This window comes from Ammospiza caudacuta, chromosome 9, assembly GCF_027887145.1.
Source record: "Ammospiza caudacuta isolate bAmmCau1 chromosome 9, bAmmCau1.pri, whole genome shotgun sequence".
In the NCBI taxonomy this organism is placed as follows: Eukaryota; Metazoa; Chordata; class Aves; order Passeriformes; family Passerellidae; genus Ammospiza; species Ammospiza caudacuta.
This window is the reverse complement of record NC_080601.1, coordinates 20717558-20744926: the sequence shown is the minus strand read 5'-3', so window position 1 is coordinate 20744926 and position 27369 is coordinate 20717558. Positions and strand designations below refer to the sequence as shown.

General features: G+C 40.8%; 3 protein-coding genes across 3 annotated transcripts; all 3 read right to left on the bottom strand.

The window, feature by feature from the left end:
* Window positions 1–10088: 10088 nt before the first annotated feature.
* Window positions 10089–13760, bottom strand: LOC131561224 (beta-microseminoprotein-like). Its single transcript, XM_058810441.1, has 4 exons — window positions 13632–13760; window positions 12488–12596; window positions 11165–11270; window positions 10089–10458 (listed from the first exon to the last, which is right to left on the bottom strand). The coding sequence occupies exons 1-4, from the start codon at window positions 13743–13745 to the stop codon at window positions 10329–10331; spliced, it is 459 nt and encodes a 152-aa protein (XP_058666424.1). The 5' UTR covers window positions 13746–13760; the 3' UTR covers window positions 10089–10328.
* Window positions 13761–18078: 4318 nt separating this feature from the next.
* Window positions 18079–21104, bottom strand: LOC131561225 (beta-microseminoprotein-like). The gene is made up of 4 exons (XM_058810442.1): window positions 20910–21104; window positions 20131–20230; window positions 19713–19815; window positions 18079–18882 (listed from the first exon to the last, which is right to left on the bottom strand). Exons 1-4 carry the CDS (start codon window positions 20910–20912, stop codon window positions 18750–18752), a joined length of 339 nt encoding a protein of 112 aa, XP_058666425.1. The 5' UTR covers window positions 20913–21104; the 3' UTR covers window positions 18079–18749.
* A 2394-nt stretch (window positions 21105–23498) lies between these two features.
* On the bottom strand, window positions 23499–26009 carry LOC131561530 (beta-microseminoprotein-like). Its single transcript, XM_058810850.1, has 4 exons — window positions 25905–26009; window positions 25118–25217; window positions 24700–24802; window positions 23499–23837 (listed from the first exon to the last, which is right to left on the bottom strand). The coding sequence occupies exons 1-4, from the start codon at window positions 25905–25907 to the stop codon at window positions 23708–23710; spliced, it is 336 nt and encodes a 111-aa protein (XP_058666833.1). The 5' UTR covers window positions 25908–26009; the 3' UTR covers window positions 23499–23707.
* Between the last annotated feature and the right edge of the window lie 1360 nt (window positions 26010–27369).

Genomic DNA, 27369 nt, shown 5'->3' with positions numbered 1-27369 from the left:
TGCAATTGAGCATTTCCCTGCAGTGACAGCATTGTCACAGCAGTGGGACTACAGCTGCACTCTGGATGCTTTGGGGGTCTCCTCCAGCATTCCTGTGTCAGATCTCCAGCCACATCAGCCTTCCTTGATGCAGCCCTGATACTCTGTCTCCTTCTTTCCTCTGAGCATGAAATTTCAGAGGCCAATTCTGCTACAGTACATTTAGCAAATCTAATTGTGTTCCAGCATCTGGAGTCCTGCTCTCTCTGGCACTGCTGAACAGTGAGCAAACAATATCCATAAAGAATAGTACTAGGCACTTAATGACAAAAGCATGTGGAGAAAATGTACCATGGAATAATACATAGTCCAGGTGTATGCTAAGTTTATCAGGGCTACATGGCATCCTTGTAGATATTTCACAGAAGTTTGGTTTGGCTTCATTTTGTGAGTATCTCTACCTCTTTCTGAAGCAGAATTGCTATTTCCACCATTATCAGCCACCCTCAATTTGTTCATAACCTTCATTCCATGGGGGGAGCTATGAAACTGGTGTATCTGTACAGGAATTTTTCTGAACTGCTTAAATGATGTTCAGAAAAGTAGGCCTGTTACTCAGGGGTCCCTATAGATGAATCTAGCAGGCTCTTATAGATGAATCTAGCATTTAGGAAGAGGAAAGCATAACCACTTGTATATATCTGTATCTAAATCTACCTCCATAGATATAAATACACAAGTATATCTATATATTTATATATAACTGGATTAAATCCTCTGATTCATCCTCCTCAAGCAGAGAAGTGAGGGCCCCTCTGATGTCTGTTCCTCCCAGACTGGTCATAGCCAGCTGCAGGGATGTCCATGGCATTGGTACCAAGAAGGCACAGGGAGATATCATCCAAGGGAGTTGCTTCTTGTTCTAATTTGCTCTTGTTCCTGAGCCTCCAAAAATTGTAAAAGATAAAATGTATTTCTCATTTTATCTGCTTTCTGGAATCACTTTATTGACTGCCATAGATGGGATTTTTCTGATAATTAGTAAGCTGTTTTCCTTATTATATGCGGGTTTTCTACTTGTGTGTTCTCAGCACCACACTTTAATTAATGATTGTGGTTTTCCACAGCAGATATGGAAAGAAGTTGTTGTTTACATCAGATGAAATATTTAATTGTACTAAACTTCAGGAAGGTAGAGGAAAGGCAGATGAGGAAAAGCACTATAATGTCAGTGTTAAATAAACTGAACACACTCAAATTATTTGTCTGGGCCTTTTAAGCTGTACAGCACTCTTTTGTAATTGCTCTTAATATTGTATAAATAGATTTTATAGGATATTTCTCATATTAACTACTTTTATGGACTTTGCACCAGGTACAGTGTAATGCCTGAAGTCTACAGGCTAAACATGATTTATAGTCTAGGTTTCCTATAAAAACAGCTTTCATGGGGTTCTTTGTCAGTGGACTTTGATCCAAATAAGATTATTGCAGGAAATTCTACCCTGGTATGGAAGGCTACAGAGCTATTTATATGGCACTTCTTTGCAGTATGTTGAACTCTCAGGCATGGGATTGCCATTTTTGTAATGTACCAGTCATCTCCTGGAGAATATGTTCCTTGTGCATCTGCATTTATTGACCTGCACAAGGCACCAAGGTGAGGGGAGGCTTTCAAGGGGCTGTTTTCCTGGTTTGTTTCATCCCATTTTTCTAGCACACATGTCATTGGGGGAATGTCAATAAGTGTAATTGCATAATGAGTCTGTGTGTCTGGCAACAACTTATATAATACCTGTTACTTTAAAAGCTATATTATTTCCAAATCAGTAATTAGATTTACAAACATTTATAGACACCACAAATTCTTTTGTTTTCAAGGAGACAAATCAGTGACTACAGTGATTTGATGTATTTGAAAATGTATTTAACTCTGGATCCCAACAGGAAAAAAGCCCATGATAAAGTTTGGTTACAAATGTGTATAAGACAAACCACCTAGTTTGACAAACCATCGGAAATGAGATAGATAAGGCACAATTAGAGCTGTGAAAGGCATGAGGAAAACTCATTTCTCTTGAAGCCATGCTGCTTGCTGCTTTCCTCTAAAGGAGAGGTTCAGCTTCTGGGGTAGGTGTGAAAGAGGAGAAATTCATCTTCTGCTCTTATCCAACTCCATTGTAGACTCTGCAACTTATCTCAGGATTAGTCTTCTTCACCACTCGGATGGAACAGCTCTTCTTGTGGAATAGGCCAACACAGTTCACCCTATCATACTTCTTGGGGAGTACAACCCTGTTATTGAGAAAGGCAAAGAGAAAATCAGCAGCTGAGGCACGGTTTGAGAAAGATACTCACTGAGCTACAGCCCTCCTGGAGCAGCCAGGCTTTTAACAGATGAAGTGGCTTTTAAAAATTGTGGCTTTTAACAGATGAAGTGGTTTCCCAATGTTTGTTCTTTAAATGCAGTTCTCATTGGTCATTCTGTTAGAGATTAGTATAAATTCCCACACAAAGGCAAAATACGGATTAATTCTGTCTTCTCCATTCAAACTAAAACTTTCTGGGTAATAAAAACAATTTGCAGAGTGCTGAATCATCTCAGCATGAATGACTCCCAGCTGGGCCTCTTCTTAGCACAGGCCAGCTCCCTCCCTCTAATGACTGAGAAAAGCTGGGAACATTTCCCTACAAAAGTTCCTTGGATTGTAGTCTTCCTCATTTTTATGGGACTCTTTCTCCCTTCCCTTAAAAGAAGGATTTTCCTAGTCTTCTGGTGAGATAATCAGTTCACATCACTATTCAGGAAGACACAATTCTCCTTGACATCCATAGACACACAAGAACACACAAGAAAGCAAATTACCAGCATGTATGTCCAGTTTTGATGAGGAGGAAATGTAGGCTCTGCACAGCATGGCAAGAACATTAGAATATCTGAATAGATGTTTGCAGGCAGGCCAGTGGTGCAGAGCTACAGAAACCCACAAGTTCATGTGCTGTGAGGTGTTTAGGTATCTGGAGAAAAGCTGGTGAATAGAAGGAGCAAGGAAACAGAGGCTAAAGGGAACTACACACCCAGTTACTGTCTGAATCTAAAGAAGGACTAGGTGATGAGGAGGAGTTGTGTGCTAGGAACACCCTGTGTTTCATTATGTTTCTTCCCCAAAAAGTCTTTGTGACTTATTGATTATTCTGCTGGTCGTGATTAGAGCTAACAGAGAAACAGGAAAAGGAGTTTTGCTCTCATGGGTATGACATTTCAGTACATGCTTTCCATGAGGGATTTAAGTCTGAATATTTCAATCAGCTTATGAATAAACAAACAATAATTTGGGTAAACTTACAAGCTGCAGCAAGTCATTGAACTCATCTTACACCTGCACTGGAAACAATCTTCATTCTTCCACACCGCACCAAAAACATAGAGGTTTCTGTCTGAAAGGCACCCTGAATGTACACACCAGAAAATAATAGTCAGTAAATCAGCAGATGTAGGCCATGATCTTATGTTTGTGGAAATCAAAGCACTGATTTCTGTAGAATCACACCAGGGAAGAGCCTAACCCTGTGCTTTGCCCAAAAGTTACCCTGTGTTTGCTCCTGTGGTGTGCATGAGTGTATGGCACAGCATGATCAAATGCTGCAACCACATATCAGATGCATGTTATTCTGCTGTAGCAATGGATCTGAAAAACACCTTAGCTTATGGGTACTGCAGGATATTTCTGCCCTTTCTTATAGTCAACACACAGGTTTTGATTTTGTTTTCTCATTCCTTCCTCCTCCCCAATTCTTACTATATTTCAACTTGCACTACTAAATGCAATTTAAACAACAGCTGTCTTTGCTTTGATTTTAGTGTCAAGTGCCCCCTTCAGATTATTCAAGTCACTTAAAAGTACATGAGTTTTTCCCACATAGGCAAGTACCTCAGTCATACATTAGCCCAGAGTGCAATTATTGAATCTCAGTCCAGAGATACCTCTGTGTGGGTTGATTCCTGAGTAAGCAGCTGTTTGGATCATTCCTCAGCAAAGAGCATGTTATGCTATTCCAACATTTCTAAGAAAAAAAACCCTTTGAATCTCTGAATTAATGTTTCAGGGATGTCTAATATATTTGCCATTCTTACCATATTTTCTGGCTGGTCTAAGGTAACAGCGAGCAGGAACACACAGAGTTCTTGAGAAGAGAAGGATCAAGCAAAAAACAAGCAAGAATTTCTAGAAAGAAAACAAGAATTTTTTTTAAAATTAAGGGTTTTTTTTTTTCAAAGGTCTAGCACAGAGTTATGGGATAGTCCTACTCGTCCAAATAAAATAAAATATAGAAGTACTTCCAGTGTAAAAACATTACATACACACACACACAAAGCTGGTAACTTACCATACTTGCATGGGCTGCTCACATATAATAATGAGGAGTAGTGTCTATTTATACACAGTGAGGAAACAATGCTCAGTGCAAAGGGAGGCAAAGTAAATGTGCTCCCAATGGACGCTCTAACCTGTTCCGATCATCGATCAGAAGGTGCCACCTCAAAAGGCCTTGCAAAGGCTCCTTTTGTGCACTGGCATACTTTGGCATCTTGAACTCCATTGTGCTGGTGTAAATCAGAAGAAACTCCAGCAGATACACTGGCTGCTCTGCATCAGCACTGGTGTCAGGGGTGAAATCTGACCACCAGAAAGCAGTGCCTCCAGAGCTGGCAGGCCATCAAGGACCAGCGGGGAAAGGACACTATTGTTCAACTGACCTGCTGTGAGGAGGCACAGGACAGGTCTTTCATACAGTGCAGTGATGTGGAAAGTGCACTGTTGTCAGCCTGATTGATTATATTTTCAATTATTTTATACAAGATACATTATGTCCATACTTAGCAGGAACTAGCTGTAGTTATGTATCTCTCAGCTGCTGAAGCAAAGCCAGGCCTGGGGACTAGAGGCAGATCAGCACGACCAGGTAGCACCTTTTTGGCAGCAAAAATGAGATGAGATGGGTATTGTCTCAGTCCAGAAGCAATGCTAAGGACTGAGGAAGGCAAAGAAAGAACAAGTTCCAGTTTTATTTCAAAACACAGCAGGAATCACCAAAGGCAGCGTTGTTTCTGCAACAGCAAAATGAGGACATTTCCTTCAATACATATCTTGCCAGAGGTGTCCAGGTCTTTGTGACATTAGACTGTTAAAACACGCAGCATGTGAGGCTTCCTCTCAGAACCAGCCAGGAAAATTGGCACATATCACTGCGGCTACATTAGGGCTGCAGGGATTCAGTGCTGTACTGAACTGGAGCATAGGCATAACAAGTTTCAAAAGTTGCCAGAGCATTCCCAGCCTAATGAGTTGCATTAATTCCATTAGTGTGGCTCTTTTAGCACACCTGGCTTTAACTGGGCACTTGATTGGTATGCCTGAACTCGTTAGCTTCCACTGATTGACAAACAGCTAGAGGAAGCAAAGCTGCACTGAATGTGGTTTTGGGACAGAAGGGGAGATGGCAGAACAAGTGTGGTCTCCTCAGGGATTTGGAATCAACTAACAGATATGGAGGAGGTGGCCACTGTTTGTTGTGACAGAGGATCTGAATCATTCTTTATCTGTTTGCATGAACTTAGCAAGAGACTTTAGAGCTTCTGTTGCACTTTGCTTTTAGCTTTGCAGTACAGCTGTCAAGTTTTGTGTTAACCTTATGATGTTGGTAGATCATGCTCTCTGTGTGCAGTTCTGCAGCAGGAAACAGTTGTGGTGTGTAATGAAGTGTTTTGAGGAAATACTCTTTCTCTGGTAGTCTTTAAATGAATTTCTCTTTGACAGGAATCATCTACTCAAAGTAACTTGTTAGCAAAGGCAACAAGGTGAAAACATAACAAAGCTCTTATACTACTGTGAATTTGGTTTTATTTTAATTGAAACCAATTGATTGGGGTCTAGTATAGCAAGAGGCCAGACCCACTTCTTTTCTGTCCCAGCTATAATTCTTGACAAATCTTGTGCTGTGTCTTGAAGAGAAATAAGTGTTACAGTGGATAATATCTCCAGTGAGAATATAGTTGCAGGAAAATTTAATAAGCAATTCTGACTTGAAGAGCATGATGGGTTCCAAATTATTCTCTTACTCAAAATTATTTTTAAATTAGATGGTTATCCTTCTCTCCTTGGAGAGAAATAACTGTATTAATAACTTTCATATCATTTTTGCTCTCAGATAGGCAAATACATTTATATGTATAAAATATACACACAAGAAACTGAAGTGTGACCAAGGCTATTGCTTCCAGAGGTGCCTGTTAGCTACCTCCTGAAGCTGAAGTGTGTTGTATTCAAGTATTCTGTGTGCACTGTGCCCTAAAAAAAAAAATAATAATCATCTTGGATGAATTGAGAATAAAAAACCCCAAATGCTTATGGAAGCCCAAAACATTGAGTGAATTGTCTGTGGGATCTGGAGCAGAGAAGAGGCTGAACCTAACTCTGTTCATCTTCTTGCTGACCTGCTTGGACATTTCCTCTTGAGACAAACAAGGTTTTCCATGCCAAATGATTAAAACAAGGAGGAGAGTGGATTCTCTGTTGTGCAGCTGTAAATGAAGTTGTCTTCTGGGGCTGCAATGTTAAGCACAGATCCTCTTTTAAGGGAAGGCTGAGTTCTCTCAGCCTAGGTGATGGCTGGGAGGCTGAGTACCTCGAGACACTGTGACTGTGTCAGTTTGCTGCTTTCCCTCTGTACCTTCTCCCTTGGGCTCTGTTGTGCTGGAAGTGCTCAGAGCCCAGCTCTAGACACTCTGACTTAGGTCAAACAACTTCCTTTACTGGCTTGTGGGGGAACAGCAACAGTTAATGTGCCTCCCCTGCCTGAGCTCTGTGAAGCAATGAGAAGAACATGCAGCACTCCTTTCCCTGTTTGTCTCGCTCCTGCATCTGTCAGGGCAGGTGCCAAAGTAAACTGGTCAAGTCATGGAGTGGTTTGGCTAAAACAGGGACTCAGAGCACAGCCAAAGAGGCAATTCTGCCCTGGGAAGATTTTGACAATTGGAGGGATCCCGTGTTTTCTGAGGAGAGGCCTGGAGCTGGTGGGATTGGGCTCTGTGATTCCCCCAGGAATCAGAGGGGTGGTGAGATGGTGGCTCCATGTCACCAAGGCTCTGAATAGGGGCAACTCCATAGTTTTATTGCAACTTGCCCACATTGAAAACATTTCTTTGGAAGACATTAGTGGCTTTAGACATGATCTGCTGGATGTCTATTGCTTTACCTTGTGTTTCAAAACTACCTGAATGTATTGCTTAATTACTAAACACTATGGTGGGCCTCAAAATGGGGTTAAAGCACAAAAATAAATCTGACCTGACTTCAAAATGGTTCATGTCAATCTGTTTTAGAGAAGTTAATCAGGGAAACTGATATTCCTGCTGGCTCTGACAACTGGCTGACTCCATTTTTAGCTAAACTCAGGGGAGGGAGTCATGAGGAGAACCCTACACCTAATGCTCATGCAGCTCCTGGGAAATCAAATGAAATTTAATATTTTCCCTAAAACTACTACCTGAGTGACATGGCCTTTTTCAGTGAGAAGATGGTTTGCTACTTCTTAGGGGTGCTGCAGCAGCAGTCTGGCCACCACTTGTGCTGGGTGATACTGTCTTCCCTCTGTGCAAAGGATTCAAGATTGACTTCCTGATGCTTTTACATTATGCAAAAAGCACACTGCAGTTTATCAGCAGTCCTTAATAGAGATCCACTGGAAGCACTGGCTGTGAAAAAGCACTGAAGCCATGGAGAAGTGTAAAGAACATGGGTCAGTGCTTGAGACCTCCTGCAACAAATAAAATGTGAAAACAGAATTTTGAGTATGGGGAAGAAGGTTAAAGTAACCCAGGCTTGCTGTATGTTTTAGATTGGTCATATGACTTGTGTATTCTACAGTTTCATGTATATACCTGTCATAAAGCAAATCAATTCCAATCAGTTTCACCCTTAAATAAACCACAGCTTGATCCAAGGAAACATGCACACAATAGTTTCTAAAAGAAACTTTCAGGCTTTGAAAAGGTGCTAATGCAAACTTTCCTGCCTACCAGCAGAAGAGTTAACTAAGAGCAAAGTGAACAAGCAAAGTTCTCATGAACTGAATTTATCTGAGATTTAAAACTGGCACAGAGCACAATGTGAACTGAAAATCTATGGCTTCCTTGGTATGCATAATGTAAATGAGATATGTGTTTTCCTTGTTTAAGTTGGATTTTCATTTTAAGATTAGGGCAAAAATCTTATTGGACACAAAACATGAATGGGTACCAAGCTATTAAGCTTCAGGTGATAAGCATTGTTTAATATGAAAACTTGCATCAGATTTATATCCGTTTTCTGGTGTTTGATTTAAAAGCTTTGGTAGACTAAGCACTAGATTTTATTTCTAGGACAAGAACACCTTTCCAATATTTAAAATATTTGCCTTAAAAAGAAGTACTGGATGAGGAGGGCCAGCTGTCCAAAACTCCCTCTCCTTCTTGCAGGAAAGCTGTGCACTTTCAGGAGATGAAAGGGAAATTGGGGGTAAGAGAGCACAAAACCTGTCCTGCTCTACCTGGGATTTGCCCCTCAAGGTTCTGCAGAGCCTCCTAAACCTTTAACCTGACAGGATAGTGGAGGAAACTTTCCTGTGAGTATTTTCTTTCCACTCTGTGAATCTAGTGGTGGTATGATCTAAAAGTTTTGAGGCTGAGGCATGTATTCTTTGTATGGGACTGTAGCTGTGAATGCTGAGGTAGAGAAATACCAAGGCAAAACATAACTTGGGAAAAGTGGGAAGTTCAAAGCAGAGTTTTGTATGCTCTGTTTCTGTTTTTTCAGATTTGAGGGTTTCGTTGTGTTGCCATTGCTAGACTCCTTGCTACAGAAGGGAGCCCTGCTGTGATTCTGGTGCCCAGAACTAAATGTAATAGGTAAAATCATCTGTTTCCATGTTGAAACTTGGAGCAGACAAGAAGAGACCAGAGTGTTCTGTGAGATGTTTTGGGTCAGGCAGGAAATGAGCCTTTCCTATTTTGTCATAGCAAACAGGGTAGATCTAAGAGGACTTGGCAGATAGTGGAGAAAGGTGCTTGGATGGATTTAAAATGTGATTAAATAGCTCTGGATTGCGTAGGAGTGCTGCTTCAGGATGGTTTTTCTGGAATTTGGGTGCATATGTTTAGTCAGCCTTAAAAAAGGAAAGTAAATTTTTGGTCGCAACTTACTTATGACTTGGTGTTCTCTGTAGACTTGCCTTACAACTGCACCTGGAAGTCTGTTGCAGGCAGAAAGATGTCTAAAGAATGGTTTGGGTTGGAAGGAACCTTTAGAGGTCATCTAGTCCAGCCCTCCTGCCAAGAGAAGGGACACCCTCCACTAAACCAGGTTTCTCAAAGCTTTGTCCAACCTGGCATAAAACACTTCCAAAGATGGTGCATCTGCAAGTTCTCTGAGCAACCTCTTCCAGTGTCTCACTAGCCTCATATTAAAGAATTTCTCCCTTGTGTCTAATCTGAATGTAGCCTCTTTTAGTTTAAAACCTTTGCCCCTTGACTTATCACTGCCTTCCCTGGTAAAACATCTCTCTCTATCCACACTGCTCCCCTTTCTGTGTCACCTCCTTTGGTCAAAATTAGAAAGAGCAACCCTACAGTTTCAATGCAGCAGGGTGGAGTTGCTTCTCAGAAATTATTTTCAAGTCCTCTAGCCTCAACCCTGAAGTGCTGTAGTCTATGCTAGGCATGGTGTCATTAGAAGAGGCCTTCAATTATACTTTATGGGTAGCTGGTAGATCTTGCAGCCCATAGGCTGGTCTCCAGGAAGCCATAGAGGACAAAAGTTAATAATGTAAGACATTATAGAAAACAGAGCATTTAGAAAGATTTTCAAGTAGCTTTTTGTTTTTTCCCCTGGTTTTTGAAATTTTAATTCTTTTGGTTTTCATCCTTAAAGAAGAAAAGAAGTCACATGAATTTCTGATGCTTTATATGATTTTATTTTGGCTTTAAGATACAGGTGTGCACAGATTATGGAATATGCCCCTTGGCACTGAAACATGACAAGAGAAGAACACAGATTAGCAGCTACCAAGGATGCTTTAAAATGTCACCTTTAATGTCTGACCTCAAGGAAGGAACAGGTCAGTTCTTTGTTCATGGTGAAGCATAAGGCAGAGAAACCAAGGGAGATTTTTGTGAGTAGATACTCAGTTTCATTATATGTTGGATTTAGGAGTAGATTTCACTTAACATTCGCATTTTTAGTGGTTTTGAATTTGTGAGGGAACCATCAGAACAATAAAAGGAAATATTCCCCCAATCCATCATTCTTCTGCTACCCCACCCATGAATGGACTGGGCATTCTTTTGAGTGATCATCTTTCTCCACTACTTTATAAGAGCAAGTGTCCTTGCTGAAAATGCGTTCACATTTCTCTTCATCATAGCCAACTGGTGTCATATAGCTGTGGTTGGGAAAAGAAAAAGAGGTGATGAGACCAAGAAATAAGCAACTTGCACTTCAGGTGGTATCTGCACCTTTGGTATGAAGAGTCTGTACTGAGGAGACTCAGTTTTGGGAGCAGAAAAGGGAACTTGCCCAAAGGTCCTAGCTCAAATGTTTGTTACTTGGCCTGCTGTGTAATCAGGATGGAGAGTTTTAATTTTTCTGGTCAACACCCAAGGGCTGTTTGTTGTGCTTATTTGCTATTCCAATATCACTGCTTCTTCTCTTCATCCACGGTATGCAACTAATATTGCATGAGTGGTTGGGTATCACTATGGAAAACATTACAGCCAAGGTACCTTGAGCTGCTTCTCAGAGGAAAGTGAGGCAATGTGTGGCTTTGGGAATATCTGGATTAGGATCAATAGAAATTTCTTAGAATGTTCTCTCTTGAATCAGTAACTTGCCTGATGTTTTAGCCCTGAGAAAAATTAAATTCTCAATTTACTTTAAATAAAGAATTATTTGTTAAATAAAACCTCTAATTTTCAGAGGAATTTCTTGCATGTTCAGTGAGGATGATGCTGGATTTATGCATAACTTTGTCATAGGAAATGAGTGGGAGAAGGATTATTGTTATTTCTCAGGAACTCCTGTGCAAAGGGAAGTGGATTGTGCTGTGTCATGGCAGCAGAGGGAAAACCCCACTGCTGCTCTGAACTCACCTGGTGCAGCAGTCAATTCCAGTCTTGGAACAGGAGCAATCGTTGCAGTCCTCGGTCCTCCATCTGGAATCAAATTCATGGACCTTTCCTTCCCCATCAAGGCAGCCTGAAAATGCAGAGTATGAGCAGCCTTCAGTGTCAGACCATTGCACTGACTGCTGGATGTACAAAATGGGTGGGATCTTTGCTGGCTTTGTGCATTAACATCCCATATGCCAAACACAGAGGTTCCCCAACAGAGCAGGGTATGCTACCCTAATTCGTGGAGAAGAGAGACCTGTGTCCTTCTGTCTCCTGAGGTTCTTAACAGCATGGGGTTTCCTAGTGCAGTTCATCTTCAAGTATGGAATTTGAAGAACCCAGCAGAAAGACAACTAGACACAGACCTGGCCAGAATTAAAAAAGGCTTTGACTTTCCTATTAACACCATCTCTTGTTGTCTCCTCCTTTAAAGCAAGACTACATCTGGTCAAAAAGCTTTTCCCACTCCTCAGCTGCAGGAAGAATGCAAATGTTGGATGTAAAGTTCCTATTCAGCAGTCACAGAATAGACCATAGGCCTCCTAAATAACTGATCTGGGATGCAGAATTTTATGAGAACAGAACAAGAGAGAGTGCTGGGACTTCTAGGTTGTGTCTTCACCTATAAATGTTCTTTTCTTTGGCAATGTTAACTAATTTCTTCAAGTAATAGCAACAGCTTTCCCAGGTAAAACTGTATTTTAGACCACTTAGAGGGTTTTTGCATATTGGCACACATAAACTCCTGTTGTGTCAAAAAAAATTGCATGCTTCTCTTTTGGAATTTTTTTTTTCCTGCAGCTCCACTCATCTGTAGAATGACAGACTAGCTGTGTCCAGGAAGGGCAGATGCAGACTCAAGGGATGCAGCCATTCTGCTTTTAGGAATTTGTTTTGGGATACAGAAACAAGACATGAGTAAATTGTGTGGTACTGAATACTTGTATATCTGTTTCCTGTTTTATACTGGCTACACACACTTACACTTCTCCTTTCTCTGATTTCTAGATGTGATTCCATGGTAAAAATATTACTTACTACTTCATGCAGATGAGTAAACTAAAACTGTGTACTTCCCTGGGAAAAGATCATTAGTAATTTGGTCTGTGTGAAGCTCTCCAGATAACTTGTTCTTTTAATAACATATTATAATATATTGCTCTCCACAGCCCATTTCCCTCCCATTTCCCTTTGATTCCTTTCCATTGTTTCCACTTATTTCTAAACTGTGATGAATTGCACAGAATGGACAAATCAAGCAGTGATTCTGATGATGTCTGTCAGGTTGAGAGCAGTTCTTACCTACAACCACACCATTAGACATCCCTGGCTTGAATGGCATATAGAAACAAGAAGCATCAGACAGTGGCATGCTGATGGCAAGAGCAAGAAGGCAGGCCAAGATGGTGTTCTGAACAAGAAAACAGAATTCATATCAATCCTTCAGTAGCTATTAAGATGTCTTGATGATAAATAACAAGAAATACATTGTGGTTTCAAATTAAAATCCAATTCTCTTTTGCAGTTTAGATACTTTAACACACTTATCAGGAATACGGAACCTTTTGAAGAAGCAGAGGCAGAGCATCACATGGGAGCAGAGAAAATGTCTGTCTTTCCAAGTTGTTAACATCAAGCATTGACTGCTAGACCCAGATACTGTTTGTGAAAAATGTGTGTTCCATTCCTTTGCATTACCCATTAAATTTTCTAGTCCTTTTTTTATCTATAGGCTCAGTCATCAACTGTTTTTTCCACTACTTTCACAGTTGCAAAAACTTCTTTATCGCAGTCTGTAGAACTACAGAATGTTTCATCCTAATATTGAAAGATTAGGAACAAGTGAAATAACTTTAGCTGAAGTTGAATACTCAGGTCTTGGCCCTGTACCTTACTTGCAGGTGTCACTTACAACCTAGGTAATTCTATATTCTGTGACCTTTGTTAGTGAGGTTTGTTTCTGAAAATTCAGCTGAAGTTTCAATATTAGTTTGAAATGTTTGAAGGGCAAGAGAAGAAATGTTTATTCCGGGTAGACCAGGAATAAACAATCACATACACATACTGTAACTGTGTTGTTTCAGACAGAATAGGACTGGTGACTTATAAAAAGAAGTCACTACTGAGAGATGAGAGGAGGAAAATTTAGTGTTTCATTTTGCAGAAGAGAGGTTAAAACCCACCAACCTGCATCAGAGTGACAAAGGAGTAAAAATCAAAATACCTTTTTTTTGAGTTCAGGGAAGTGCTCAGATGTAATCCTGATTTTTGACCCTAAGTTCTTACCTGCCTTTGCCTCTCTTTGACTCTTGCTCTCATAACACAGAATTTATACATTCTCCAAGTTTCATAATGTGCCAAGTACTGAGATAAATCCAACAGAATCTCCTTTAAAATCCATAGCAATATACCATGGTCTTTTACAGTACAAGATGTAAGGACTCACCATTCTTGCAGAATTATGAGACTTCCAGAGGGGAGATGGAAAGCTCATTTTCTCAGAGACCTTATATAGAGAGGGAATTTGTGATAACAGCCCTTGAGCAAACTGACCACGCATGTCCAGCACCAATGAAGGTTCTGCAAAATGACTTCATGGGGTGGGCATTAAGATAAGGCAATTACACACAGGAAGAAAGGTTTGTTCTGACAGACTCTGGAAAAATAGGCGTGGCTTTTGTGCCACACCAGAGTTGGGAGGCAATTACAGGAAGCACTTTTCAAGCCTAGAAGGAATATTAGCACTTGCCCTGAGAAAACCATTAGAGACATGATGGTTGTCAATCACAACAAAATTGCATGCTTAGTTTCATCCATCTAGGGTTTAAAACATGGGTAACCATTTTAAACTAGGTAACCGTTTTCTTTCTTCTTCAGCTTTCCATCATGTAGAAGAGCCACATGCTCAGGTCCTCTATGAAGAAATAGGCATTACATATTTTATTTTTTAATTCTTGTAAACAGTGAGAAACTGCTCCTTTTCTGCAGACGCTGTATATGTCAGGGGCAGACACACTTTCCAAGGACAGTAATTTGATAGCAAAGAGGTCCAGTATGGTCTCCTTTTGCTTAGCTTTCACCTACAAGGTGCAAGTATTTCAAACTTTGTGGCTCTTCTTGGTGATGAAGTTTATCCCTTGTTACCAGAGCTGCACAGTTTGCAATACCTGAATTAATTACTCTGCCTGCATAACTGTGGTGACTTCTTGTGTGGTTTTGGGAGTAGAGGCAGAACTCCAAGTTGGGTTGGCTACTCCACATCCTCTACCCAAACTCCAGAGCTGAGAGGTAGCTCAGGAGGTCCATGAGAGAAGGCCAGAATTAGTGCAAAGCAGGTCACAGTGAGACCACTACTTCCAGTGACATCTTAGCTGGCTTTCAACTCAAAGTTGGGTAAATTGGTTTTCCTAAAGTTACTGGACTATCACTCTTCAGGATGACAGAAAAGAGATGCAGTGCTTGCAGGTGTTTGATGGAGCTGTGACAATCAGCCTGTCCATAGTAAGTTAGACTCGGCAGTGCTGATTTACACCCTGCCCTGAAATGGAGGATAACTACCATACCCTTGACTCCTAATCAGTGGAGTGGACATGTCAGTCCTAGGAATTTCAATATTGAAATCAACAGTCCACATATCCCCTTTGAATCTCCCAGAAATCTGTATGAAGCCAGTTGAACAGCATTGTGGTTTGGGATGCTGTCAGTGTTTCAGACTGTTCATTTTCCATTTAAAGGGGAGGGGGAAAGGCACAGTAGGACAGTGATCCCTGATCCTAGGCCAAAGCTGCCTTTGGTGCTGGTTCAGTCAAGATGGAGAGAGTTCACAGCATCCCTTCTCAAGTCCTGCTCCTGTGCTGCCTGACCTAATTGATGAACACCTGTGAGATGCCTAAGGATGTGCCCTAGGTTTTCATGCTGGCTCTTTGTAACCTTTAGGTATTGAGAAGTAACAATTTTCTCTAGGCTGACAATACTGTGGCAAGTAGCATAGAATCCTGCTCAAGGTATTGGCTCCTCCACTCCATGTCCTCAGAGGTGATCTGGAACAAATGTTCCATGATATTTTGGAATAAAAGGACCATCAAATTGCACTGCATTTATTCTGTTAAAATTACTGAGCTATTTAATTTTTTTTCTTCTTGCATGTTATGTACTTGGCATTCAATATTTTGCTTCTCAGGCAAATTCTCAGGCAGATTCTTGAGAGGGATCAAGAATGTGAGGTTCCTGTGTGGGAGAGTAAGTGCAGGACCCATTACAGCAGTTTGTGTATCTAGTCACTAAACCCAGTATGTTGACTATCACCACTATTGAGAGGGGAAGAACAAGAGGAAGCATGAAGCATTTCAGCTCACAGATCATAAGTAAACATGATTTTACAAATAAACTCTTCTTGACATTAAACTGACAACGTTGTGTATAATGTACATTGGTTTTACTTTATTAAGGTCTGTCACATTTGTGTGTGAGAAAGGATAACTGTGTTAAGGAAAGGCACATGCAAACACTAAAATATACAGTGCACTGTTTACACAAGAACATATTGTAAAGGTGGTAGAAGGAAGTTTTATCCTGGTGGAGACACTTTTCTTAAGTCTGAGGTTCATATACCCACAAATCTCAAAGCCTAGGCCCTCAGATCTCTCCCAGGACAGGAATTATCAAAGAATTGTATAAATTTTATAGCAAGTTACACAGGCACTGCGAGCAATTTGTCCCAGGTAACAGATGGCCGAGCAGAAACTTGAATTGAGACTTCAATTCAACCTGTGTGACCCAAGATTGAGACAATAATATCATTTCTTCTCTGATCTGAACACACCTGCCTTCTTCCATGTGTAGCCAAGTCCCCGTCCCCGAGCTGAATTTCAGTTTTAATTCAATGCAGTTTTAGTGGGATGAGAAACACCTAGTTTTTTGTCTTGGTGCAAATGCATTTTTAAAACACGTGATAATTTCTCAGCTAGCCTGGAAAATCCTGTCAGATCATGATCCCAGGACGAAGGATCAGTGCTAAGCAAGGGACATAGGGACAGACAAAAAGATCTAAAGGGCCAATCACAAATACCAGGCCATGCTTGCAACAAGGCAACCTCCATCTCTGAAGTGTGGGTAGAACTGAGGGAGATGGCCACAGATACTGTACCAGCAAGAAAAGTCCAGAGGCAGTAAATCAAAATTAATAGGAGTGGTAGATTCAGAAATAAAGGTATCTCTAGCTTATGGGAAAAGTTAAATATCCTGCACTCCTACCTTCCGTCTCAAGATGTGTAGTAAAAAAATTCTGAGAAGTCTTCAGTGAACCAGAATAATGAGAGAAAGGTGTATTCCACAAATTAAAAAACCCACAGTGATTCCAAACACAGCTTGTTATCTTGACCCTGCAGCTGATTAAGCAAATGAAAACCATATATATGTGAGAAAGACTTTTTGTGGAGCCATGACTTCCGGAGTTAGATGTAGGAAGGGTGGCAGGTTGGAGCATTGCTGTAGCTCTGTCCAGTAGTGCCTCTGCTTTTGCAGAACTTACGTGGTGCAACAGTGAGCACTGCTCTGGCCACTCTGGCACTGGGAGTGTGCCTTTGTTCCTCCAGGTGGTAGCAAATTATCTGCTCATCTGTCCCACAAGCTGCCCATGCATGCACAAAATGAAAGAAGTTTTAACTTCTATTTCATACCAACAGTTATTTAGTTCAGCATCCTTTAAACTTATTTCTGGGGAAATTCAGTTAATTTTGTGTATATCCCTCCTACACTATACTTCAGCTCTCTTTTTTCCATTTTTAAACCTGTTAGCTACTGATTCCACGAAGACTAAATGCCATGGTTGGAAGTTATTTCTGCAGGTCTCAGAACAGACTGGGATGGGGAGAGCAACCACAGAATTCTTCCGCCAAATCCAAAGAATGTCTTGGCTTTTGGGACCTCTTCTCTTTTTTCTTTGCTGTTTTCCTCTGTAATGTGTCAAATTCCGCTTCCTGCCATTTCTAGTCCTACACCCTTCCTGTCTGATTGAGATGGGCAGGAACTAGAACAGAACACCATGAGAGATTTTGTGACTTGCATCTCTGGCAGGTTTTACCAGAATTTTTCTTGGACTGTTTCTTTTGTAATAACAGTATGCACTATGCAGTGGTGTGAAAAATAAGCCCAGGAAACCCTGCTGTAAAACCCCCACAATGTCTTGGAGTACTTCTTGAAAGTAATGTATCACTTTCTGAGAGCAAACTGGGGCTAGGAGAATTGCTTTCCGCCTCTTTGAGAAAGCAAAAAGGAATGGCCACCTGAAACAGGGTAGAAAATACAACAAGTTTCATGTAATTTTTTTTTTCACAAAATGACAGCTAGCATTTTATTTTTGAAATCCTTAAAATGTGAAATATGCAGCAGATTAAATACATGTGTGGTATAGGTGTCAACAGGTTGAATTTGAGTGCTATAAAATCTTTAGAATCTGAAATTTGGACCCACTCTGACAATAATGGGTTGTTTCTAAGGAGCTTTTGTATGGTATAACCTGTGGATATAAAAATAGGAAAAACTTATTCTCCAGTGTTTTACCAACACAAAAATATTTCTCATTTGGAGAGGAATTTCTGATGGGATTTTTGAGGAAGTTAGCAAAATTCAACAAGGTTTTCTTTTGTCTCATTTCTGTGAAGGATGGAAAACAGAATTGGTACCTCTCTCTTTCTGCCTTACACATTTCATTAATTTTTGGTGGTGCAAAAATAATAAAAAATTCAGAGGATGAGTGATGTATTAATCTACTTTCCTGCAGATGGACAATCTCATGAACAAAAAATCCCAAACCAGTAAAAATCACCTGTGGCCAATGTTCTTGAGCATTTCCCAGCTTGGAGCAAAGGAGATGAAAGACTCCTGAGTTTCATTGCTAAATTAGTTTTATTTAGAGGGGGGAAAAAAAGGAAGTTTCAGTATTACCAGCTACACTAGTAATAGAAAAACCAATACAATTGCACCTTGAGACTAAAAATGTCTTTTTAAAAACATTTACATGCAATTTTTGGGTGTCAGTGAATACAGTTTATACTCTGGAGTCTATGAGACAAGGCTCTACATTTCCTTGGCCGGGTAAACCCATGAGAATTAATTCTTTCTTCTCAAGTGCCAGCTCTTGTTTGTGCTGAGCTGTTCATATTCAAAATCTTCTTGCACTAAGAAAGTCATCTTAATCTGTAAGAAAACTGGCGCCCAGATTATACAGAAACTCTTGGGACCTTACAGGTAATAAGGGTCTAATTTGAAAATAAATAAATACAGGTTGAAAAAAGGAAACTAGTAGAATGAAATCCTATTTAATTAAAAAGTTAACTAAACATCTATAAATCAGTTAAAACAAAAAGTTTTCACAACTAATATTAAGAAATAAGACACTATCTGATTATGCATCTGGTAAGCTAAATTAAAACACTTAGGAGGTCAGAAGGCAGCTACTGAAGTGCTCTCTTATGAGATTTCCTCATGTCGTGCTTCTCTGTGATGGCAAAGCATCTGTAGGAAGCAGAGAAACTCCCCAGTGCAGAGAGGTTTAGAGCAGGGGTTACAACACTCCAGAAAAGCCAGAAGAACACGGCTGTGAGGGGTCATCCCTCTGCAGGACATCATAGCGACAGCGCTTCTTGTTGAAAACAACTTTACATTTCTCTTTGTCATAAGAACCAGGAATGAAAAAGCTGTCAGAGGCAAAGAGAAAGCAAATGTTAGCTTGAGAGCAATAAAAGATTCAATACTTCAGTGATTATAGCTTGAACTACAACTCAGAGAGACAGGTCAAACCATGCCTAAGGGCAGCTGAGCTTGCTGGGCACCACACAGCTGCAGCTTCCAGAGCCTTAAATGATGCCCTGTGCACTGCATTGTGAAGATCTTCCAGGATGCTCAGCACAGCACTCTGCAGTGACATAAGCATGGGCTTGGCATCTTTCCATTTTCCTTTAACTTTTCATTATTTCCACTTTGCATACAATTTGGTGGCTGCTCCCTGATAGACTGCTCCCTCTGAATAAAGACAAAGATCATCATCATGGTATTTTGGGCTTTTGAGAAAGCAGGAGAAGGAGAGGAGAAGGCTGGAGAAATGCTTCAGATCAGAGCCTTGTCATTCTATGTTCAGCATATTCACTGGAGAAAAGCACGTCAGGAAAGGGATTCAGATCACCAGAAGCTCTTTAGGGAAACCTCACTTAAGTCACCTACCCTCGCTTCCTGAGATAATGAAAGACAGCTGTAGTGAAAGAGAGGTTCACAAGTTCCTTAAAAATTAAAGGCAAGCACCAACTGGATGTGCCTGGAAGGGCTTGTGTCCACTCCCAGTCAGCAGAAAATGAGGAAAGGCAAACACAGCTAAGGATAGAAACAATCGACAGCTATATGTGGCACTCACAAGCTCTGTGACATGGGTGAGAAAAAGCTCTCTTGTACCCTTACAAACCCATTTATCCCCAGGAATGGAAAGCTGTGGTCAGCCTACAGGCAATGATGATACCAAGAATTTCAAACTTACATGGTACAGCAATGCATTGCACGTTCGTCACAGTTGCATTGGTAGCAATCTTCTGTCCTGTCAATGTGTCCAAAGGGATACAGTTTTCCATTCCACATACAGCCTGCATAAGACAGCAGCAAAACAGAACAGGTTCTTTAAGCCTTCACCTAAAGGAGATGTCAACTCCTGAATGAGCTCCATGTGCGGGAATAGCAGTGGCAAGCTACCACCAGTTGCAGGATTATTGCTGCAACCACAAGCAGCCCAGGGGAAGACTTTGTTTTTCCCCTGCTTTTACCATCTTGCTGCGGGATACCCCTATTTCTGTTTTTGCACTGTCTTTCCCCTCCCTTGTATTTTGTGCCCTTCCTGGCAGTTCCACAGAGAGCCAAGTTACCACAGAGCAATCAGGTCAGAGGATCTTCCTTGTTTCTACCTCTGAAGGGCCTCCCTGGAACCTGAAGTGAAGTTCTGCAGCCTGCATCAGCCAGGGTCACGATGGTGCCCACTGCAACAAGGAAAGCCAGAAAGCTCTTCTGTAAAGAGAAAGAAGCAAATGGAAATTTCTCCCCGCTTTACGAATCAACATATATTACAGACACTGCTGCCTCCTCTGTAGAACCTATGCCATTGCTGAGATGCTCATCAAAGGCACTTCTTGATGTCTGTACCTTTGGGATTATGTGAGCACAAATCACAGGAGAACCAGGCCATAGGACTATGTTGGTCTATTTATCAGTACCTAACTGTTTATTTAGATTCTGCATACACATTTGGAAGCTTGAAGAGTTAGAAGTGTACGCAATTTGAGGGATCAAAATGAAAAACAGAAAAAAAACACAGACTATATATGTGCACGTTTTTTGTTGCAATAGGACAATATATTAGACTGTGCTTCACATTTATAAGTTTTAAAAGAATGGTCCTAAATGTTTCAAAAACTCTGAATATTTTCACAAACATTTCTGAGGAAAGGATAACAGCAAGGAAAGACTGTACAGCTTCTTGCAAAGAATTCCAATGCAAAGAGCAAAATTCACAGTAATCTTCCAAGAGGTGTCTTCCTGTCTTTGCAGGTTTCTAATACAATGTAGCCACATTTAAAATGTGTAACTAGATGGTTTTCTTAAATGCTCTCCTTTGCTGTTTTAAATCAAATACCTATCTGTATCCCCATTACAAAAACACTCAAACCAATCTAAACCTTGGACTTACCATTGTGGAATGCCTGGCTTCCAAAGAGCTCTAGGTTTCCTGAGAAAGCTGAAGTTCTTTATGTGGAATCAGAGAGCAAATACTTTATGCTGCCTGTATGTTGTGCAGTTCAAGTCTAGGTGGAGGGGAAAAAGCCTGCTCCATGCAAATGCAGGTATTTTGTAACATCCAAATAAATCTCTGAAATTTTTCCAGCTGGCAATGGGAAAATGTTTGGTTTTGTAGAGCACCAACCTGGGTAAATTGCTGACTCCAGAAATTTAAATTCCTTAGAAAAAATATGATTAGAAAAAGTGCCTTTCTGATGGGAAACAAATATTGATAGCTAAGCTGTAGACAGCATTATTCAGCCAGGTGATTTTTAGGTGGGGCAGAAATGCATGCCAAATCCTGCCTGCCGTCAGAGGGCTGGAACATACTGAGTGGTGCATTTGGTGTTAATAGCAGATGGAGCTTCTGCCAGATCTTTGCATCCTCACTGTCAGTGCTGAGGTGTGCGCTGAAAGATAACAAAGGTGCTTGGCCTCTACCAGGATCAAAACCTCTGAACACTGAGACCTCAGCTGAAGCTCGATCCCATTACAAGAATTCTCCTTCTTTTCTGCCAAAATAAGTTATAAGGAAACAAATTCATTTTCATAGATTTTAGAAGAAATATTTTCTTTCCTTATTTGTGAGGCTTTGCTAGGAAAATTATTTGGAATTCTGAAATACTTCAATGTCACATGGCACAGTTCCAGGCTACAACAAGCTGGATATTAATCTTGATGTCTGCACTTCTCACTGCTTCACACTAAAAAGTAATCTCTCAGGATAATCCAAGTTTTTTATTTCATTAAATTCTTTATACAAAAAAAAATTAATAAATGCCTAAATTCTGAAAACCATATTTTCTCAAGATGCATTTCTGTGAGCTACTTAGGTAGGAAGTCTTTGACCTCCATGCTCAAAATACAACTTCCCTTAGAAGCTCTGGCTGTTTTTTCTCTAAGCAAGAACTTTCCTTCAGGTGCATCAGCTGAGGCTGGGTTCTCTCTAATTTTGACAGGAAGTAGTATAAAACTAGAAAAGTCATTCAGGACAAATTTCAAAACTGTTCCTCTCCTGCAGGACACAAAACCCTTTTGGGCAAGACTTGCTTTAAAATGTTAATCAACATGCAAATCTTATTTTCCACATGCTCCACTTAGAGGAATGATGGGATGGAATCAGTGAATGGGTGTCAAGATTTTAAGAAGGTAAATGTGAATGTTTATACTTGGAAAAGCTGAGCTGACTCTTCAGTCTGGCCTCTCACATTTCTCATCTTTACAGGAACCAGCTGTACAGAAACACAGAGCTATGCAGACTGATATCCAGCCTGCAGCATAGAGAACTTTAAAATGTGAAGTATGTAGTACCAGTGCCTGCAAAATACTTGGATTTTTTTCCCCAATCCAAGGTATGTTACTTGCAGGTTTTAGAAACCTTTAAAAAAAGTTCATAAGCAAATCACCAAAGCCAGACAAAATACACCCCATTAAACCTTTCTGATTCTAATAAATGCTCACAGAGACAGATTGTCTTGTGATTGATTGTCTTGTGAAGGAAATACCCCTGCTGGATAAATGTAGATTGACTCTTGATTTGGGGCCAAATGAGGATCCCTGCACTAAGAATGCTCTCCTGTGTGTAACCTCATACTATTACAAGACAGCAGATTTGTTGTGATCACGGAACTTCACTAAACAATCCACTTGTTTTGGAAGGTGTGTTTCTTATTAAACCATGGAACAGTTAACTACAGACTGTTGTGGCTTTTTAATATCCAATTCTGAAGTGGAGGCCTCCATGTAGAGGCAGCATTTAACAGGGCGTTGCTGTCTGGTCCCATATATGTGGGCAGATTTAGGACCCTAGGGATTTTACCAGGTGCGAGATCTGATTTCCAAGCCCTGCTTTGAAGCTGAGCTTCAGTCCCCTGTGAATGTGGGGAATTGCTGTACTGAAGAGACAGAAGGCATCTGCATTGTCAGTAGCTCCACCTCTGCTGCCATGAGGAAGCACATCTCCACAGGCTGATCCAGATCCCTTTCTCAAAGTGGACAAGAACCACTAAAGCAGCACAGTGTGTGCAGACATTCAGGATCAGGGCTTGGCAGAGGACAAATCAGAGTACCAGAGTTTAAAGCTTAGCATTGCTTTAAACCACAGGCCTGGTCACAGTGGGCAATGCACATGAGCAGTCACTGCCAGTGATGGGGGATGATGATGAAAACAAGGGAAAAAGGGGAGAATGGGGACGATGATCTCTCATTCTCAGTCACTTTTCTGAGGTGTTAGCAGCACAGGCCTTACCAAGAGTCTGTGCACACTGAAGAGGAGCCATGGTAGAGCATGTCCCAAATAGTGCATCACTTCCAAATGATAATGGATTTTGACATCTGGCTAAAAGAGAACCTGAAAACCATGAGAGTGGCTTGTGCCAGGGTAATGGTGCCCACCTTGTCAGAGTAGAGAGCCAAATGCATTTCTTTGTCCAAGAAGGTGGCGTTTCCCAATGTCACTGCAAAAACTTAACATCAATTTGAATCATTTATGGATGTTTCATCTCAGTTTATTGTAGCCAATAAATGCAATAATGAGAGAAATGAGGTACTCTATCTAATTATGCATCTGATAAGTTGAATTGCAACACTTAGGAGGTCAGAAGGCAGCTACTGAAGTGCTCTGTTTTATGAGATTTCCCCATATCATCGTGCTTCTCTGGGGTGTCAAAGCATCCATAGGACACAATGCAGAGAGGTTTGGAGCAGGTGTTAGCCGGCAGCGACAAAAACAAAACACGGCTGTGAGGGGTCGTCCCTCTGCACCACATCATAGCGACAGAACTTCCTCTTGAAAACAACTTTACATTTCTTACTGTCATAATCAAAAGAAGTGGCAGAGCTGTCAGAGGCAAAGAGAAAGCAGATGTTAGCTTGAGAGCAATAAAAGATTCAATACTTCAATCATTATAGCTTGAAATACTGCTCAGTGAGACAGGTCAAACCATGCCTAAGGGCAGCTGAGCTTGCTGAGTACCACACAGCTGCACAGAGCCTCAAATTATGCCCTGTGCATTGCACTGTGAAGATCTTCCAGGATGCTCAGAACTAGCAAAGGCACTGGTAGCACAGCACTCTGCAGTAGCATAAGCATGGGCTTGGCATCTTTCCTTTTTTCCTTTAATTTTTCATTATTTCCTTTTTCATTTTTTCCTCTTTGCATACAATTTGGTGGCTGCTCCCTGGTAGACTGTGCCATCTGAATAAAAACAAAGATCATCATTGAGGTATGTTGGGCTTTTGAGAAAGCAGGAGAAGGAAAGGAGAAGGCTGGAGAAATACTTCAGAGCAGAGTCTTGTCATTGTATGTTTAGCATATTCACTGGAGAAAAGCACTTCAGGAAAGGGATTCAGATCACCAGAAGCTCTTTAGGGAAACCTCACTTAAGTCACCTACCCCCACTTCCTCAGCTAATGAAAGACAACTGTCGTCAAAGAGAGGTTCACAGGTTCCTTAAAAATTAAAGGCAATCACCAACTGGATGTGCCTGGAAGGGCTTGTGTCCACTCCCAGTCAGCAGAAAATGAGGAAAGGCAAACACAGCTAAGGATGCAAAAAATCAACAGCTGCATGTGGCTTTCACAAGCTCTGTAACACGGGTGAATAAAGCCTCTTTTGTGCCCTTACAAACACATTTATCCCCAGCAATGGAAAGCTGTGGTCATCCTACAGGCAATGATGATACCAAGAATTTCAAACTTACATGGTACAGCATTCCATTGAACTTTCGTAACAGTCGCATCGGTAGCAATCTTCTGTCCTGTCAATGTGTCCAAAGGGATACAGTTTTCCATTCCACATACAGCCTGCATAAGACAGCAGCAAAAGAGAACAGGTTCTTAAAGCCTTCACCTCAAGGAGATGTCAACTCCTGAATGGGCTCCATGTGCTGGAATAGCAGTGGCAAGCTTCCACCAGTTGCATGAATATTGCTGCAACCACAAGCAGCCCAGGGGAAGACTTTGTTTTTCCCCTACTTTTACCATCTTGCTGCTGGAGTCCCCTGCACACGTTTTTCCAATGTCTTCCCCCTCCCTTGTATTTTGAACCCTTTCTGGCAGTTCCACAGAGAGCCAAGTTACCACAGAGCAATCAGGTCAGAGGATCTTCCTTGTTTCTACCTCTGAAGGGCCTCCCTGGAACCTGAAGTGCAGTAATGCAGTATGCATCAGCCAGGGTCACGATGGTGCCCACTGCAACAAGGAAAGCCAGAAAGCTCTTCTGTAGAGAGAAAGAAGCAAATGGAAATTTCTCCCCGCTTTACGAATCAACATATATTACAGACACTGCTGCCTCCTCTGTAGAACCTATGCCATTGCTGAGATGCTCATCAAAGGCACTTCTTGATGTCTGTGCCTTTGGGATTATGTGAGCACAAATCACAGGAGAACCAGGCCATAGGACTTTGTTGGTCTATTTATCATTACCTAAGTGTCGATTTAGATTCTGCAAATACATTTGGAGACTTGAAGAGGTAAAACAGGACACAATTTGAGGGATCACAATGAAGGACAGAAAAAATACACAGACAAAATATGCGCACGTTTTTTGTTGCAATAGGACAATATATTAGTCTAAGCTTCACAATTATAAGTTTTAAAAGCATGGTCCTAAATGTTTCAAAAACTCTGAATATTTTCACAAACATTTCTGAGGAAAGGATAACAGCAAGGAAAGACTGTACAGCTTCTTGCAAAGAATTCCAATGCAAAGAGCAAAATTCACAGTAATCTTCCAAGAGGTGTCTTCCTGTCTTTGCATCTTACAGGTTTGAAATACAATGTAGCCACATTTCAAATGGGTAACTAGATGGTTCTCTTAAATGCTCTCCTTTTGCAGTTTTAAATCAAATACCTATCTGTATCCCCATTACAAAAACACTCAAACCAATCTAAACCTTGGACTTACCATTGTGGAATGCCTGGCTTCCAAAGAGCTCTAGGTTTCCTGAGAAAGCTGAAGTTCTTTATGTGGAATCAGAGAGCAAATACTTTATGCTGCCTGTATGTTGTGCAATTCAAGTCTAGGTGGAGGGGAAAAAGCCTGCTCCATGCAAATGCAGGTATTTTGTAACATCCAAATAAATCTCTGAAATTTTTCCAGCTGGAAATGGGAAAATGTTTGGTTTTGTAGAGCACCGACCTGGGTAAATTGCTGACTCCAGGACTTTGAATTCCTCGGAAGAATTATGATTAGGAAAAAATACTTTTTTATGGGAAACAAATATTTATAGCTAAGCTGTAGACAGCATTATTCAGCCAGGTGATTTTTAGGTGGGGCAGAAATGCATGCCAAATCCTGCCTGCTATCAGAGGGCTGGAACATACTGAGTGGTGCATTTGGTGTTAATAGCAAATGGAGCTTCTGCCAGATCTTTGCATTCTCACTGTGAGTGCTGGGGTGTGCGCTGAAAGATAACAAAGGTGCTTGGCCTCTACCAGGATCAAACCCTCTGAACACTGAGACCTCAGCTGAAGCTGGATCCCATTAGAAGAGCTCTCCTTCTTCTCCATCAAAATTAGATATAAGGTAATAAACTCATTTTCATAGATATTAGAAGAAATATTTTCTCTCCTTTTTTGTGATGCTTTGCTAGGAAAAATATTTGGAATTCTGAAATACTTCAATGTCACATGGTACAATTCCAGGCTACAACAAGCTGGATATTAATCTTGATGTCTGCACTTCTCACTGCTTCACACTAAAAAGTAATCTCTCAGGAAAATCCAAGTTTTGATTCCATTAAATTCTTTATTTATACAAATAAAGTTTTAAAAACCGCATAAATTCTGAAAACCATATTTTCTCAAGATGCAGTTCCTACTTAGGTAGGAAGTCTTTGACCTCCATGCTCAAAATACAACTTCCCTTAGAAGCTCTGGCTGTTTTTTCTCTAAGCAAGAACTTTCCTTCAGGTGCATCAGCTGAGGCTGTGTTCTCTCTAATTTTGACAGGAAGTAGTATAAAACTAGAAAAGTCATTCAGGACAAATTTCAAAACTGTTCCTCTCCTGCAGGACACAAAACTCTTTTGGGCAAGATTTAATTTAGTTTGTTAAGCAACATCAGAACATTTGTATTCACATGCTCCATTTAGAGGAATGATGGGATGGAATCAGTGAATGGGTGTCAAGATTTTAAGAAGGTAAATGTGAATGTTTATACTTGGAAAAGCTGAGCTGACTCTTCAGTCTGGCCTCTCACATTTCTCATCTTTACAGGAACCAGCTGTACAGAAACACAGAGCTATGCAGACTGATATCCAGCCTGCAGCATAGAGAACTTTAAAATGTGAAGTATGTAGTACCAGTGCCTGCAAAATACTTGGATTTTTTTCCCCAATCCAAGGTATGTTACTTGCAGGTTTTAGAAAC

What these genes read in the sequence shown, in the direction of transcription:
- LOC131561530 (XM_058810850.1), bottom strand. An exon ending in TCCAGGGAGGCCCTTCAGAG is followed by an intron (nt 24,803 to 25,117) that starts GTAGAAACAAGG and finishes TGTCTTATGCAG; the next exon opens with GCTGTATGTGGAATGGAAAA. An exon ending in TCAATGGAATGCTGTACCAT is followed by an intron (nt 23,838 to 24,699) that starts GTAAGTTTGAAA and finishes TGCCTCTGACAG; the next exon opens with CTCTGCCACTTCTTTTGATT.
- LOC131561224 (XM_058810441.1), bottom strand. Translation starts at nt 13,745, where the DNA reads ATGCGTGGTCAGTTTGCTCAAGGGCTGTTATCACAAATTCCCTCTCTA. An exon ending in CTCATAATTCTGCAAGAATG is followed by an intron (nt 12,597 to 13,631) that starts GTGAGTCCTTAC and finishes TTTCTTGTTCAG; the next exon opens with AACACCATCTTGGCCTGCCT. An exon ending in GGAATTGACTGCTGCACCAG is followed by an intron (nt 10,459 to 11,164) that starts GTGAGTTCAGAG and finishes TCCCAACCACAG; the next exon opens with CTATATGACACCAGTTGGCT.
- LOC131561225 (XM_058810442.1), bottom strand. An exon ending in TCCAGGGAGGCCCTTCAGAG is followed by an intron (nt 19,816 to 20,130) that starts GTAGAAACAAGG and finishes TGTCTTATGCAG; the next exon opens with GCTGTATGTGGAATGGAAAA. An exon ending in GCAATGCATTGCTGTACCAT is followed by an intron (nt 18,883 to 19,712) that starts GTAAGTTTGAAA and finishes TGCCTCTGACAG; the next exon opens with CTTTTTCATTCCTGGTTCTT.